Consider the following 18,492-nt stretch of genomic DNA (forward strand, 5'->3'; position numbering starts at 1 on the left):
TTTAACTTATAACTGAAATATTTTTAAATTAAAAATGGTTTCATTTCTTTTATTTTATTTTATTTTAAAGATTTATTTATTTTTTTTGAGAGAGAGAACGCGATTGCGTGCACGTGCACACCAGTGTTGGGAGGGGCAGAGGGTGAGAACCTTCAAGCAGACTTCGTGCTAAGCATGGAGCCCAACAAGGGGCTCCATCTCACGACCCATGAGATCATGACCTGACCAGAAAACAAGAGTTGGATGCTTAACTGACTGAGCCACCCAGGCACCCTAAAATGGTTTCATTTCTTTTAAACAATCATAGGCATATTGAGTTAAATTATTTCCTTTATTTAAAGTAAGAGGTCTTTTCCTATAAAATATCTGGAAGGAAGCTGGACTATCTTATCTCACCCATATATTTTTTTTCTTATTATTTTAGGGCATAGCTTTAAAGTGTAAATTGTTGTCTCCATATATCAATATATGACAACAACACTGGCTAGGCTGAAAATAAGAATTCAAAGTAAAAAATCTAAACAATGACATTAAATATTTATTTTGCTCACATCTCATGGCCATGCCAACCTTAAAAATGAAACACTAAAAACAGTGAGCGTCAAAGCAAGGATAGTTATGAAGAACTAATTTACTGCATCAGATTTTCCAAATCATAGCCTATGGAAATCTTATATTCATCCTATATATGAGTTTATGCTAAGAATGCATAATGCAAAATGAAAGAAAATATAAGGATAAGTTAGCTTTCCTTATTATATAGAACAAAAATTTACAAAAAATTTAATACTCTAATGGAAGAGTAAGCAAAAAGAGTAAGAAATGTCAGATTTGTACTTTTGAGAGCAACTATCAATGTGTTTTTTACTTTTTATTTTTATTTTTACTTTATATATCCAGAGAGGTTCCATGATGAGGTCTACCAATATCTTATTTTATTTTGGGTGTTTGGTGCATGTCCAAACTTGTGTGTGAACACATAAATAACATAATTACTTTAATATTACATATTTTGGATGTATATGTGTTTATGTGGAGAGATACATATAGCTATGGCAATATAAAATAATTATAATTTATTATTATCTTATTAAAATATAGCCTCTAATACGTATAATCAATACCCATTTTGTTAGATATTATTTTACTTTCTGAATGCTGTACCAATATTTTACAGAAAAAAATCTTTCTGGGATGGACAAGGTACACATAAATAAAGAATTAATATTTTTCTATATAAATCTAAAGTATTCATTCCATTGAAACCTCATAAAAATGAGATGAAAAATAAAAGAGAATCAATATTTATAAAGCAACTAATAGACCCCAATTTCCCATCAGATTATTTGTATGCTATTTTCTTTCATTTTGTTAAAGTAACCATTGCCTCAGAAAATGTGAGACATTCTAAATTAAGGAGTAAAGTTATTACTCTGTGTTCATTCTATGTATTTCATTTCTATTGCTATTTTAATTAGAACAAGTAATTAGGAATCCACAACATACCATCTTTCCTCCTCACATATTAAACCGGTATAGAATAACAGCCAGTATCACAGTTTTAATATTCTCTTCCCCAAACATCTCATATATGCCTGGATTTCATTGTGCTTCCGAAATATAATTCTACTTAACAAAACTGCAGCATAAGACTGCAAAGGAAGTTTTTAAATACTTACCTGAAATCCGAGGAGCTTTTCACTAGGCTTAATGTGCCTCTGAAATTCACATTCTATGGGTTGTATCACTTTGATTCCATCTTCATAAAAAACATAGAACATGTTCCCAATTCCCAGACCTTAGGAATAAAAACACATTCAAAATTTCAAAATAAAATTATCAGAAAACTTTACAACCCAAACTCAGTGCTCCTCATAATACCAGCAAGAGATCTATTTGTAAAGTTGTGTAATGTTAATAAAGCAAACCATATGAAGCCTTTACCATACACCAAAGCAACTTTCTGATATTATGCAGACATTCTCCTTTATTCTCCCTACCCTGCAATTCAGTGATTTCTTTAATATAATTCAATAAATGTGTCAGATAAAAAATGAATTTTATAAACTCTTTGATACATAGATTATATCTGAGACCAACCCCCATTTAATTTAGGTGTTGATTACAGAATAAAAATATTTTTGAAGAATTATATTTATTGTATATTTTTATTAGAGTTCCCTAGGGAAAATAGAATTTCATTCTTTGTAAAAATTTAGTTCACATAAAGACTGTTAAAAACAAAAGACCAAGTCCTCCAGATTTTGGAGAATATTTATTTTCCTAAAATACCTTTTGTAAATGTAACCCTCCATAGAGGTCTTAGATTTCAGTTTTATACCAGCAAAGTTTGGAATCTATTTCTATACTTTAAAACTTGCATGAATTTACGGTCTTAGAAAAATCTGAGTGAATGATTTAAATCATACTTTTTTTAAAAAAATTTTTTATTGTTATGTTAATCCCCATACATTACATCATTAGTTTTAGATGTAGTGTTCCATGATTCATTGTTTGTACATAACACCCAGTGCTCCATGCAGAACGTGCCCTCTTTAATACCCATCACCAGGCTAACCCATCCTCCCCCCCCCCTCTAGAACCCTCAGTTTGTTTTTCAGAGTCCATCGTCTCTCATGGTTTGTCTACCCCTCCGATTTCCCCCTTCATTCTTCCCCTCCTGCTATCTTCTTCTTTTTTTTTTTCTTAACATATATTGCATTATCTGTTTCAGAGGTACAGATCTGAGATTCAACAGTCTTGCACAATTCACAGCGCTTACCAGAGCACATACCCTCCCCAGTGTCTATCACCCAGTCAGCCCATCCCTCCCACCCCACCCCCCACTCCAGCAACCCTTTGTTCACACTACAGATTTGGGTGTATGATATCTCAGAAATTCATCTCACTTTCTTTATCAAGCCACACGTAATGGGCGCAGGACACTACAATCTGACACCTGGAATGCGGTTGGGGTTAACTGATGCCTGCACCTGGGGAGCGTCGGTATATTCCATATATTCCTGTTCTCTTTGTCTCCTCTGCTTCTGCTTTGTTCCAACATGGCCAGACCTAAGCGCATACAGTCCTTTCCTTTTCTGGTCCTCACAGGATCCCTTGCCCAGCTGTACTGGTTTGTACAATGATATTTACTCAATCTAAATATAGCATACACCATTCAATGATAGCATGTGTTCTTTAAAAGATAAGTAATGATATTCAAATCTTGGTAGTTTGAAAAGCCAAACCATTGCCGTTTAAAAGGTTTACATTCTAAAAATATTGATAAAAAGAAAGATTTTATTTAAACACAAAAAATTCCCCAAGCATCATTTTCATTTTGATCTATAATATCTGCAAGGTTTATTAAGTCAAGCCTGAGGACCATGATAAAGGTGTACTGATTCATAAAAATATTTGTTTATTCAACTTAAACCATATTTACTCTTATTAAATATGTTCCTAGTTAATAAAAAATAAGTCTCCAACTTTGTCCATTGAGCCGTATATCCATCTATTCTTATGATTTAGAGGAAAATGTATTCAATCATAATTATGACTTTATTCGTGTTTATACATAGTGGTTATAATTTTCTTTTAGCACATGAAATTATTTCTGTCTAATATGCTTATGCATTTTATGTGACTCCAGATTGTTTTGACACATCTTATTGTTTTATAAATATTTGATAGCACTCATATTTTAAAACATGCAATCTTTATCAGTTAATTATGTATTATAATTCCAGAGAGCACTACATTATGATGGAATATTCCTGAACAATAGAAAAAGTCGTAAAAACTAAATTCAAGTCATATTTTTCATAAAATAAATTTAGTAGTTGTCAGTTCTTATTTATAATTATAGTCTTGCATAAAGGAATATAAGTTCTATGCCCAAGGGATAAAACCTTAAAAAGTCAGTTTTTACTCAAAAACAATCGATTCTTATCAGCAAGCTTCTATGTCAACACTAACATAGGACTGACATGCATGTCAGTGACTATCAATTTAACATTATTGGTTGTTGAAACTTGGGAACACGACCAGATTGCAATGTGGTACCTAGTTTTCAGCTGTGTCAGTTACACACTACGTTTGATGATTTTTTACAAAGCTCCTAAAATTTTTAATGAACATGACTCTCCCTTCCTTCAGCTGCTGCAAAATTCTGCTCCCCAATCAGGAATTCGAATGTGTTTGAAGCTGACAAATACTGTAGGTCAAGACTACAAAATTTCCTGAAATATTTCTGCCCTTATTCAAATGGATACTTTCATTGCGTTATTTACTATAATCTGTACAAAATACAGATTATCACCTCCTGCATTTCCATGACTACCTATGTTTTGATTAATATGAGCTGTATTTTCCTCTAAAACCCAGTTAATCCATCCAAATCACTTGTTCAAATCTCAAGTCTATTTTCTTACTTTTTATATGAATTACACATTCAGCGTTTTTACAAAGCTTGAACTACTTTCCAGGTTAGAGGTTATTGAAGAAATACAGATTTCATTATGAAAGGTTTACTTTGTTTTTGAACTTTAATGTTTTCAGTGGAATTATAGCTTTTCAGTGTTGATGAATAGTAATGACAACAAAATACCATATATAAATATATTAGCTAAAATAATAATTATAAAATAAGTAACTATTTTTTAATCACTCTGCTATGAATTAAAATTTTATGTATACCCTTAGAGTCATCTATGAATTCCTCATCTTGCTAACCACAAGAGGTATGTTTACCTTTTTTTTTTTTTTTTGGCTAGGGAAATTTTTTTTTTAAATATTTTATTTATTCATTTGAGAGAGAGAGAGAGAAAGCTAACACGAACAGGGGGAAGGGAAAGGGCAGAGGAAGAAGCAGACTCCCCGCTGAGCAGGGAGCCCAGTGTGGGGGCTGGATGTCAGGACCCTGGGATCATACCCTGAGCTTAACTGACTGAGCCACCCAGGTGCCCCTTGGCTAGAGAGATTTTTTAAATCAAGTTTTCTGTAGGTTTTAGCAGCAGAATTCATTATCTGAATATATGATACAGATGTGTTTCTTTTTAAATTTACTGCTATAATATTATACCTATATACATTTATTATGATTACACTGGGCACAGAATAATATAAATTACCTGATAATGAAGATGTTAGAAATTAAAGACACAAGCAGATTTTCATTTGGAGCATCCATTAGCTTTATTTATAAATAAAATAATAATGTATTAGTGTATGTTCACTATAGCTGTTAAATTTCCATGTCCGAACTTTTCTTTTTTTTTTTTGGATGGAAGAATGTAACAGAGAGATAAACTCCATTCTCTGGTTTCGAACAGCTCAGAGGCCAATCATGGCTCTATACCTCAGTGTTGTACCATGGGAAAGTTATTCAGTCTATGTCATAATTTCCCCATCTCAAGTTTGGAGATAATAATTATACTTATGTCATACAGCTATTGTAAGAATCAAATTTGTTGGGGAAAGTAAAACATTTAGCAGAGTGACTGGCACATAGTAAAATTTCAAAAAATGGTACTGTTGCTATTTTTATGACAGACATTATCTCTTCTTTTTAAACATTAGTAAAAAAAATGGTGAAATGGTATATAACCAGATTTTGATTTCTGTTTCCATATTTTCCTCAAATCTATACTGTGAGATATACTGCTACATTTCAGTTTTCTATGATATCAAATTCTATGAGTCTATGAGCCTGCTAAAAGATCAACTTCATTTCCTAGTAGGCAATTCTCATAGTTGATCCTTTCAGGGGGTCTGCAAAGTCAAAACTATTTTCATAATAATACTAAGGTGTTATTTGCATTTTTCTCTCTCATTCTCACAAATTAGATTCTTCCAAATGTAGAGTGTACTTTTTGACAGGCTACATGACGTATGATGTAATGAGTGATATCACAGCTATTTAGTGCAGAAGCAGATATAGGCATCCAGCATCTTCTATTCAGTCAGACATTAAAAAGATTTGCAAAATGAAAAACAATGTGAGTCTCTTCATTTTTTAAAATATAGCCTTAAAACTGTGTTACTTATGGGTACTTATAAATGAATTTATTATGGTTATTTTCAATAAATTAATAAAAAAATATCTTTAATGTTTCTCTGTTTTATTTCTAATATGGTAAATATTGGTGGATAGGAGTAACCCAGATAAACAAAAGCTTTTGAGTTCTCAATAATTTTGAAGAATGCCAAGTGGTTCTGAGTCCCAAAAAGTTTAATAACCATGTAGGTTTCAATTACAGCTCTCTCCTCATTCGTGCATTGTATTGCAGGATATTACAAAAGTCCCTGGCTTCAGTTAAAAGCTTCACCACTCTCGTCACAGTAAAGATCAGCAATACGTGCAGGCTCTAGTTTCTTTTTTCATCCCCCAGTGAAGACAGACACATGTACTTTGTCTTTTCAGGGTCGATTGTTAATCTAATGGAGTATAGCGGCTCCAGAAAGTTATCCATAATTTGTTTGTTCCTTGTGAGTTTTCTTTTTGCTTTTTCTTTCTCTACAGAGAAAGGATGCAAGCAAGAATTACTTGCAGTCTTGTAAGAGGGAAGTATTTCCCAGAGGATTTTCTAATCAATACTGCACCTTTAAATACGTGAAATGGACTGAGAAAAAATGGATGCAATGCACATGTCTGTCTCAATCCTTTAGGATTGCTGCTCATGAATAACAGTGTATCGTGATAATATAATGATATTTTTTCTTATATATAGCATATATATTACATCATTTATATCAATGATAAAATGTGGTTAATTTCTAATTACTGGATGGACAACAATAACAAAAGATAGTCAATAATGAAAGATATTTTGTGGTGATATTTGTCTTCCTCTGATTTAAATTACCATTGCTTTAGGATTTAAGTATGGTCAAGAGCAAATTATAATCATATGATGCAGTGATTTGGTAACCAATGAAAGATAATTCAATAAGTTTTAGTGTTGTAAAGTCCTTCATCAGTTGATTTTATTCTTTTCACTTTTGCTTTTCTCATCTTGAATAACTGAGCGGGGAAAGATTGTTGGTTCATGAATATTCCCATGTTTTGTATCTTTGTCTTTGGAGATAAAAACTTTTTTACACACAAAGTAGCATCATTTCACTGCACCTCAAAAAGATCTTTATATTATGTTCAACTAAAATAAAACTTATTATTTCATTCTTGCTAGAAAGTGAGTGTTTGTATCAAGCTCTTTATTAGCCACTATTAATCCAGCAACTGGGTACTATTTGCCTGGTCAGAGTGATGTTATCTAAAATCAGTCCATTTGAGTCAGTATACCATTTCCTGAACTTCCAAAGATCTGCTGAAAAAGCTGAATGCAAATCTGCATGATTAATTTCACATTTAACGATTAACACAGCAAAGGTTATAACATAATAGAGTATTTGTGTTATATAATTAATGTTAGTTGGAATCATATATTTAATTATATATGTGCCCATGTGTATAAATGTATGTATGTATACATCTAGCATATGTATACATATTTATGTGTATGTATATATACATATATCTGCAAATGGGTATATCTCGTCAGATCACAATTTTGATTTGAAAACCTTTTTAATGAAAGAATATAAAATACTAAAAAGTTTAGGTTGAGGTTAGTATTTAAAGCAACGATAGTGGACTGGCTAATGAAAATACCGAGAACTTGATCACGATTTAATTGGCATCATGTACTGATCGTTAGAAGGCATGGTCTCTACGTCTCCACAATGCTATGACTTTCTAAGCTTGATGCATTCAGAAGCCTTAACGCTCTGAAAATTATTTTTCATTTTAAATAATTCATCAATATTACTGTGAAGCAGTAATCTGGTCCTGAGAATCTCAGCATTTTTTTCTCTAAAAATAAATTTATGAGAAGCTTGTGGAACTTACAAAGTTGGTATATATTAGTCTGTATTTCCCAACCTCCCTTGCAAGTATAATAGTCTGGCCAATGAAATGTGAGTAATTTCAGGCTGAAGAACTTAAAAGCTGACCTGCTTGCCATATCCCCTTTCCCCCACTTTCGTGACATTATAGGTCACAAACCTAATCAGATTATGGTGTAACATACAACCTTTGTTGTTAAGATTTCCCTGTAATTTCTATTTGCATTTTGTATTGGTAGGTGTCAATGAGCCTGGCTAATATAGTGATTTACCTCAATCGTTTCTATATTTTCATGTGAATAGATTCATAAATATTTACAAGGAATCGAAGGGACATTCAATTTTTATAAACATAGAAATTATTTGTTTGGCTTTCAAATCATTAGATGTCATATCCATTCAGTTGTTCCTAAAGTAATCTTTATTCAATATTGATCCTATAGATATTCATCAAAATAATTCCATATTATTACAAATTTAGGAAATACTATACTATATAGTGAACCACCTTACATCTCTCCTTTGAGCTTGAATTTAGCATATCTATAAGTTAAGATAATTCATCAGTGAGTAAAATGGCTTAAAGTTCTTTAAGTTAGTGTTTATCCAAATCAAAACATGGATTATTAAGCTAGACCATATAATGTATTCCTAAACAGTTGTAAACTAAATAAACTTTAAGATTACTTTATTACATTATATTTTATCACAAGATCATAAAAAAATATTGTAGAAGGAAACCAAACAGTGGATCTTTTAATGTATATTTTCAAATCATATAGTAAAATTAGTTATCAATACGAATGATTAAGACTTTAACTTACTAGATCAAAATTTTCTTTAGGGACCATATTCCTATCTTTATATTTTGAGTATTTTCAAAGTGCTTTGCATTTAATAGGCTCTTTAAAATATTTGTCAATAAATGAGTGACATATTTCCTCTTTTAACAATGTCTTTCTGCACTCTTGCAAACCACAATGATGACTAGAAAAGAACTGGAAGAAGAACCCAGAGAAGTAGAGGACTCTGTGTTTCAAGCTTAAATATCCATGAGATTCCGAAGATAATACATATTAAATTAGTAAAATCGATTTAGATTACAAAGTCCTGGCTAAGCTAGATTCTGATGCTCATGTTTAAAAAATAATTCTTCAGTTAAACAAAATTTTATGGTTTTAATACTTGCTTATAAGTACAATGACATTATGAGAAGTTTATCATTTTTAACTATCTTTCCAATATTTATCTTAGAATGCCTGAAATTGGAATTCCCCAGTTGGTTCTCTCTGGGATAAATTTCTCTTAGCCATGGTAAAGAGGCAAGCATGCAAACAGAAAACATTACTACGGTGGAAATGAAAATAGATCTCGGAATTATGTAGTTCGTATTTGTTATTATTCTATCCTTTAAAAATGAAGGTAGAAAATTTTTGGAAGTTTTAGTTAGCTATTATTTTAATTACTTTTTATGAAATAATTGTATACACTGTTAGGATTCGGTGATTCCTCAAGCTGGTCTATTATCTCTGGCCACCATTACTATTATTACATGCAATCATTTCTAATTGTAATGCCTTGCCAATAACTGTGGCATTGTAAAAAATTAATTTAGAGATGCCTATGAACCTAAATCAGGCATATTGTTTCAAGTATATTATGTTAAATCTTGTTTATTCTAAGAAACAACAAAGGACCCTGATGATAATTGCACATGAAATAAAAGATTTAAAAACTTTACCCAGAGACATTTATTATATATGTCTTAAAACTATCTGCAAAATATACTAAATAACTATTATTTCTCAAGGACATATTCTCTGTCAAAGTTATGAAGAGTAAACAAATCATTGATTGATGGAGAATAATTATTGAGAGCATACATGTTAAAAAACCTAACAGAAGAAAATTTTAAATAGATAAAAATGGTTTCATATAATGAATCTCAGGGTGATTTTAATTAATCTGGATGTCTCATAGTTTTAAAAGTAGCCTGAAGAATATGATATTATTATTACATATTAAAATTATAATATAATAATGTTCATGATTGTTATCAGTCAAATTATAAGAAAACGTTGTTTTACATACTTTAAGGACATTTACATATCACAATTTTATAAGGAGAGTGCCAACTGTATTTCAAGCAATGTGTTAGAAAAATCTGGCTCAGAGAAGTAAAATAACACATCCAGTTTTTACCAGCAATTAACCAGCAAAGCCAGAACTGTGCTACCTGATCTCTGACTACTTAGGTTTTGTTCTTTTTATTATGATGATAACATGAAATCGATTTTTAAAATGCCCAGAGATATATTTGTTTGATCTCAAGAGGGAAGAGATATAAAGAAAATGTTGTTTAATAGATATATTAATGCTAGTTTTAGTAATGACTACATTTGTATGTTCAAATGTGAAATATCTAAGTGGAATAAAATGAGAAGGCACAGTCACACCAGAATCTCTTTAGTAAACCAGACCTTGAAGAAGCCTATACAAAAGATTTCAGAAGCAACAAATATCAAGGGGAAAAATGGTGGTGTGGCCTCATCATTGAGAACAAAACTGAGATGCTTCAATTCTCGAATTACGTGAAGCTTATGAGACAAGGCCCTCAAAGGTGGCAGGGACTCCAGTTCATATGGGAAACTATAATCAGGGAAGAGAAAGTTTGTCTAGAATGGATTAGGAGGCAATATTTTGGTCATTGCTTACCAGAACTATAATGATGACTTATTACATTTTGCTCCTAAAAAATTAACTAAAGCACGTGAGTACCTGGTCAAACACATTCTCCCCAGTCTTTACGAATAAAAAAAAAATAGTAATAACAATAATAAATGGAAGTGGACACTGTTTATAGAGTGTAGCCTATATTTAAGGAACTGGTAGTAGCCCTACTGATTATAAACAACTAAACTATCCTTATTTTTCAGATAAGAAAATTGGGACATAAAGAGGCCTTTGGTTATAGAGCTGTGGAGACCAGATTTGAATCTAGATTCTTCAAGTTTATAACCCACTTTCTTAAATAATTTGATAAGGCAATGGTTTTTATAATTTTTTTTCTAATCTAAATCAGGGTTTATTATGGAAGTTATGTTTAAGTTTGCTTTTATTTCTTTGACTTAATTTTAAATTCTTAAAAGCATTTCAATATATTATAATGTACTTCACTGGTTATATATCAATAATAAATCAAACTGATAAAGAGTAATAAATATTTCTAATGGTATCAGGTTTACAAAAGAATATCTATTTATAATAAAACAAAAATATTTAGTCAACATAAAAACAAATAAGGTAATTATTAAAACTGATAGTCAACAAATCCACTAAAAATTAAGCAAAATAATCACAATATAAAAATAATGGAATTTAGTACCTTCTTCTCTCCATAATATGTTAGCTACTGCAGCATGTTAAAGGAAACAGGAGAGAAAGAAAAATGAGTAGAGAGCTCCAATTGCATAATAATATAAATAATTATTAAAGAGGTCACAATCTCTAGGATAGAACATGTACATAAAAGTGGTGATGGTGAATTCAACAAACTACTTTGAATTAACAAAACAGTAAAATGCTGTACTAGCTAATAATGCTCTTTTCATTTCTTGAAATTGCCAATTCTTCTTAGGAATAAAGATTTCGTTAATGAACAAAGAACATTTTATGCATCACTGGAAAGAGGGGATATTTAGGTTATGTTATTAAAATACATCTTTAGAACAAACATTGGTAGTTAAAACTATTTATTTAAGATAGTATAGTTAAAAGTTGCTAACTGAAAAAATTATATTTTAAAAATTCTCAGTAATCACAATATGTAATATTCCTACATAATATGCAATATCCTGAGCAAGAAGAGTTCTTTTAATAAAGGATTTTGAACACAGACGTAGTTTATTTTTAAGTATTATATGTTTTCACTTTTTAAACCAGACAAAATGAAATATATCCAAATATATCTTGGTTAGTTCAATGCACAACAATGATTCATAGTAAATTGTTTCTGGACAATAGGTATATTAAATACTATATAGAGATTAAATCAATAGAGTTAAAATATTGAGATAGAAATAAAGAAAAAAATACCAATTAGAAATATTCTCAGAGAAATGTCTGCCTCCATTACTAATTCAAAATTGCCCAAATTCTGTATGTTTTCACAGCAAAATAATATGTCAAAAGAAAGTGTAATTGGTGTAAAATCTTACACACATCTAAATATTCCCTGAATATTTTAACCATATTAAAGCATAATCACTTTTTTTAAGCTGAACCCCCCACCCATGAATGTAGCAAAGCCAAGACTATACTCCACCACTCCTAGTTGGAGGCTGAAGGCCCAAGTCATCCAGTTTCAAAACCTGCTAAGCATTTTAAAAATAAATTTTTGTAAAGTAACATTCATCCCTTCAGGACATTTTGTGGTGCTGTTCTTGTTGTCTACAGTGTTCTTGAAATGAATATGAAAATGATAGATCTATTTGCAAGGAGAGGACACAGACCTCAGTTACCAGCAGTTAACCTCGGTCTGGAAGTAGATGATCCTGCTCCTCAAGTTTCATCAGAATGTCAATAGTAGTCACAGTGCCTATGTCATTCACTTCATTTCATCACATAGGCATTTTATCATCTCACATCATCACAAGAAGAAAGGTGAGTACGGTACAATGAGAGACCATATTCACATAACTTTTATTACAGTATATTATTAAATTATTATTAGTTACTAGTGTCAACCTTGTACTGTACCTAATTTATAAATTAAATTTTATCATAGGTATGTGTGTATAAGAAAAAAAAGACAGCATATATGGAGTGTAGTACTATAAGCCGCTTCGGGCATCCACTGGGGGTCTTGGAACATATTCCCTGCATAAGGGGGAACTACTCTATTCAGAGAAATTTAAATAATTGAGTATATTTGAAGAACAAAACTGATAGAAGATGAGGCCAGAGAATTTTTCCATGAGTAGATCAAGAAAGTCTTTTGTACACAATGCAGAGGAGATTAAATTTTCTTCTGTAGGTTCAGGAAAGGCTGAGCCATGATTAGACTTATTTTTTTTTTCCTGGTTTATATAAAAAAAATGTAACTAGATATATGTTTCGTCACATCTCCATTCATTTGCTCAGTGAGTACTGACTGAGCACCTAACATGTGTCAGACATTGCATTCAGTAATACAATACACAGATTCCCCGGGCCCAATCTCTCTGTTAATAGAGTTTATAATCTAGTTGAGGAAAAAATAAAAATAAAAACACTATTCACGAAATGACAGAGAAAATTTTTTAAATTACCCACTTAATGGGTTATGAAAGAGAGGAACAGTACTGTGAATTCTTTTAGCAGGTGGATTAAACATAAGGAAATACTGAAAGTGAAAGATGCAAGATGAGTAAGAGTGAAGCAAGTGAGGACCGTAAGGATAAGGTTTCTAGAGAAAAGAAAAAGCCTGCACAAACCCTAGGGGCATATCAAGGCAGTGCTAGTTTAAAGGAGTTAAGGACAGAGATATTTTCAAGATAGGCAATCATTTAGGAGAAAGTACCAAGAAATACATGGTTTGTGATATTAACATCAAACAAGATAAAATTCAAAGCACTGCATATTGAACTTAATATTATATAAATTAAACACATAATATTAAAATATGAAGCAAAAGCTGTTAGGACTGGAAACAAAATTGATAAATACACACTTGTATTCTATTTCTTTAACTCATCACTCTCAGTATTTGAAAAATTAAGAGAAAAAAGACAAAGTTTCAATAATATGGTTATTAACACTGAATAAGTATTTTCATAGTGAATGTTGTATTATACAAACAGAATGTTGAACTCTACAAATAAAAGTGTTTTGTTCAGATTTTCTGGAAGAATTTTCAAGAGTGCTCCCAAAGTAAACTAGAAAATGAAAAGTCTCTATATTGTAGGTATATTTCAATCAGCATAAATAGTTTAGACATTTTCAGACAAGGATAAAACAAATATGAAAATCCATGCGAAGTATTTAAACACACAAAATTCTTCCATAAATTAAATATTTAAAAAAAAAAAACAAATATGGCAGCACCTGGGTGGTACAGTCGGCTAATGTTTGACTCTTGGTTTTACCTCTGATCTTGGGGTTGTGAGATGGAGCCCCATATCGGGCTCCACACTCAGCACAGAGTCTCCTTGAGATTGTCTCCCTCTCCCTCTGCTCCTCCCCACTGATCTCTCTCTCTCTAAATTAAATTTTAAAAACTTTAAAAATAAATAAATAAATAAATAATAAAATATGATTACAATTCATATGAGACAACAAAAAATAAGTATTCAATGTGTGGACCCAAAGAGTTTGGCTAAGAGGTAATACATAGACTTAACTGATGCATTATTAAGCAAAATAGAAGGAAAAAGACAATGAGAGAGAAAGCAGAAATGGAAGCAGAACCAGGAGGAAGAAAAAAGGGAAAGAAATGGGGCAACAATGAAGATAGAAGGAATGACTGTAGCTATGATTTTAAATTAATGTAGATTTTTTTTGTAGTTTCAAGTTTTTATTAAAATTACAGTTAGTTAACATATTGTGTAACATTAGTTTCAGGAGTAGAATTTAGTGATTCATCACTTTAATGTAGAATTTTTGCTAATAAATTTGATAATCTGGATTTCACTCAAAAAATCCAAGGAAATATAAATATCCAAACTGAAATAAAGAAAAAAGTGAATAAAAATAACCATGGTACTGATTGAAACATTTTTTATTTAAATTCAGTTAATTAACATATAGTGTATTATTAGTTTCAGAGGTAGAGTTCAGTGATTCATCAGTCTTATATAATACCCAATGCTCATTATATCATGTGCTCTCCTTAATGTCCATCACCAGTTATCCTATCCCCCCACTACCCTCCCCTCCATCAACCCTCAGTTTGTTTCCTATGATTAAGAGTCTCTTATGGTTTGTCTCCCTCTCTGATTGTGTCTTGTTTTATTTCTTCCTCCCTTCCCCTATAATCCTGTTTTGTCTCTTAAATTCCAAATATGAGTGAGAGCATATGATAACTGTCTTTCTCTGATTGATTTATTTCTCTAGCATAATACCCTCTAGGTCTATTCATGTCATTGCAAGTGGCAAGATTTCTTTTGTTGATGGCTAAGTAGTATTCTGTTTTATATATATAGCACATCTTCTTTATCCATGCATCTGTTGATGGACATCTTGGCTCTTTCCATGGTTTGGCTCTTGTGGACTTTGCTGCTGTATACATTGGGGTGCAGGGGCCCCTCTGGATCAGTACATTTGTATCTTTGGGGTAAATCCCTAGTAGTGCAATTGCTGGGTCATAGTGTAGCTCTATTTTTAACTTTTTGAGGAACCTCCATACTGTTTTCCAAAGTGGCTGCACCAGCTTGCATTCCCACCAACAGCATAAGAGGGTTCCTCTTTCTCTGCATCCTCGCTAACACTTGTTGTTTCCTGTCTTGTTAATTTTGGCCATTCTAACTGGTGTAACGTGGTATCTCATTGTAGTTTGGGTTTGTATTTCCCTGATGCCGAGTGATATTGAGCATTTTTTCATGTGTCTGTTGGCCATTTGTATGTATTCTTTGGAAAAATGTCTGTTCATGCCTTCTGCTTATTTCTTGATTGGATCATTTGTTCTTTGGGTGTTGAATTTGATAAATTCTTTATAGATTTTGGATACCAGCCCTTTATCTGATATGTCATTTGCAAATATCTTCTCCCATTCTGTTGGTTGTCTTTTGGTTTTGTTGACTGTTTCCTTTGCTGTGCAAATGCTTTTTATCTTGATGAAGTCCCAATAGTTCACTTTTGCCCTTGCTTCCCTTGCCTTTGGCAATGTGTCTAGGAAGAAGTTGCTGTGGTTGAGGTCGAAGAGGTTGCTGCCTGTGTTCTCCTCTAGGATTGTGATGGATTCCTGTCTCACATTTAGGTCTTTCATCCATTTTGAGTCTATTTTTGTCTACGGTGCAAGAAAATGGTCCAATTTCATTCTTCTGCATGTGGCAATCCAATTTTCCCAATGCCATTTGTTGCAGAGACTGTCTTTTTCCAATGGATATTCTTTCCTGCTTTGTTGAAGATCAGTTGGCCATAGAGTTGAGGGTCCACATTGGGTCCTCTATTCTGTTCCATTGATCTATGTGTTTGTTTTTGTGCCAGTATCATACTGTCTTCATGATTACAACTTTGTAATAGAGCTTGAAGTCCGGGATTGTGATGCTACCAGCTTTGGTTTTCTTTTTCAACATTCCTTTAGCTATCCAGGGTTTTTTCTGATTCCATACAAATTTTAGGATTATTTGTTCCAGCTCTATGAAAAAAAAAGTTGATGTAATTTTGATAGGGATTGCATTGAATGTATAGATTGCTCTAGGTAGCATGGACATTTTATCAATATTTGTTCTTCTAATCCATGAGCTTGGAACATTTTTCCATTTCTCTGTGTCTTCCTCAATTTCTTTCATGAGCGTTCTATAGTTTTCTGAGTACAGATCTTTTGCCTCTTTGGTTGTTTATTCCTAGGTATCTTAGGGGTTTTGGTGCAACTATAAATGGGATTGAATCCTTAATTTTTCTTTCTTCTGTCTCATTGTCAGTTTATAGAAATGCAATGGATTTCTGTGCATTGATTTTATATCCTGCAACTTTGCTGAATTATTGAAGGAGTTCTAACAATTTTGGGGTGGAGTCTCTTGGGTTTTCCACATAGAGTATCATGTTATCTGCAAAGAGTGAGAGTTTGACTTCTTCTTCGTTGATTCGGATGCCTTTTTATTGTTGTTGTTGTCTGATTGCTGAGGCTAAGACTTCTAGTACTATGTTGAAAAACAGTGGTGAGTGTAGACATCCCTGTCCTTAGGAGAAAAACTCTCAGTTTTTCCCCATTGAGAATGATAATTGCTGTGGGCTTTTCATAGATGGTTTTTATGATATTGAGGTATGTTCCCTCTATCCTTACACTGTGAAGAGTTTTAATCAAGAATGGATGATGTACTTTGTCAAATGCTTTTTCTGCATCTATTGAAAAGATTACATGGTTCTTATTCTTTCTTTTATTAATGTATCACATTGTATCACATTGATTGATTTGCAGATGTTGAACCACCCTTGCAGCCCAGGGATAAATCCCCCTTGATCGTGGTGAATAATCCTTTTAGTGTACTGTTGGATCCTACTGGGTAGTATCTTGGCCGAGAATTTTTGCATCCAAGTTCATCAGGGATATTGGTCTGTAATTTTCCTTTTTGGTGGGGTCTTTGGTTTTGGGATAAAGGGAATGCTGGCCTCATACAAAAAGTTTGTAAGTTTTCCTTCCATTTATTTTTTTGAGACAGCTTCAGAAGAATAGGTATTAGTTCTTCTTTAAATGTTTGGTAGAATTCCCCTGGGAAGCCATCTGGCCTTGGACTCTTGTTTGTTGGGACATTTTTGATTACTGCTTCAGTTTCCTTATTGATTATGGGTCCGTTCAAGTTTTCTATTTCTTCCTATTTCAGTTTTGGTATTTTATAAGTTTCTGGGAATGCATCCATTTCTTTCAGATTGCCTAATTTGTTGTCATGTACTTGATCATAATATGTTCTTAAAATTGTTTGTATTTCCTTGGTGTTGGTTGAGATCTCTCCTCTTTCATTCATGATTTTATTAATTTGGGTCTTTTTTCTTTTTGATAAATCTGGCTAGGGGTTTATCAAGCTTATTAATTCTTTCAAAGAACCATCTTCTAGTTTCATTTATCTATTCTACTGTTCTTTTGGTTTCTGTTTCATTGATTGCTACTCTATCCTTTATTATTTCTCTTTTCCTGCTTGGTTTAGGCTTTGTTTGCTGTTCTTTCTCCAGCTCCTTTAGGTGTAAGGTTAGCTTGTGTATTTGAGACATTTCTTGTTTCTTGAGAAATGCTTATATTGCTATGTACTTCCCTCTTAGGACTGCCTTTGATGCATACCAAAGATTTTGAATAGTTGTGTTTTCATTTTCATTTGTTTCCATGAATTTTTTAAATTCTTCTTTAATTTCCTGGTTGACCCATTCATTCTTTAGTAGGATGCTCTTTAACTCTTTAACCTGTAAGTATTTGAGTTCCTTCTAAATTTCTTCTTATGATTGAGTTCAAGTTTCAAAGCATTGTGGTCTGAAAGTATACAGGGAATAATCTCAGTCTTTTGATATCAGTTGAGACCTGATTTGTGACCCAGTATGTGATCTATTCTGGAGAAAGTTCCATGAGCACTTGGGAAGAATATGTATTCTGTTGCTTTGGGATGGAATGCTCTGTATATATCTGTGAAGTCCATCTAGTCCAGTGTGTCATTCAAAGCCCTTGTTTCCTTGTTGATTTTCTGCTTAGATGATCTGTCTATTGCAGTGAGTGGGGTGTTAAAGTTCCCTACTATTATTGTATTATTATCAATGTTTTTTTGTTTTGTTTTGTTATTAATTGGTTTATAAAATCCACTGCTCCCATGTTAGGGGCATGAATATTTACAATTGTTATATCTTCTTGTTGGATAGACCCTTTACTTATGATATAGTGTCCTTCCTCATCTCTTATTAGTCTTT

General features: G+C 32.2%; 1 protein-coding gene across 4 annotated transcripts in view; it reads right to left on the reverse strand.

The window, feature by feature from the left end:
- FSTL5 (follistatin like 5) overlaps positions 1-18,492 on the reverse strand; it is a 725,252-nt gene that overhangs the window by 94,909 nt on the left and 611,851 nt on the right. For 2 of the 4 annotated variants that reach the window (XM_036106567.2, XM_036106566.2), the window contains exons 11-12: positions 11,291-11,317; positions 1,680-1,798 (exon numbers count right to left, since the gene is read on the reverse strand). In XM_036106567.2, coding sequence (XP_035962460.1) covers positions 1,680-1,798; positions 11,291-11,317 — 146 coding nt within the window. The remainder of the gene's footprint in view (positions 1-1,679; positions 1,799-11,290; positions 11,318-18,492) is intronic. The other 2 variants (XM_078069389.1, XM_078069388.1) reach the window with 1 other exon arrangement.

The sequence above is a fragment of the Halichoerus grypus genome, chromosome 3 (assembly GCF_964656455.1).
Source record: "Halichoerus grypus chromosome 3, mHalGry1.hap1.1, whole genome shotgun sequence".
Lineage (NCBI taxonomy): Eukaryota > Metazoa > Chordata > Mammalia > Carnivora > Phocidae > Halichoerus > Halichoerus grypus.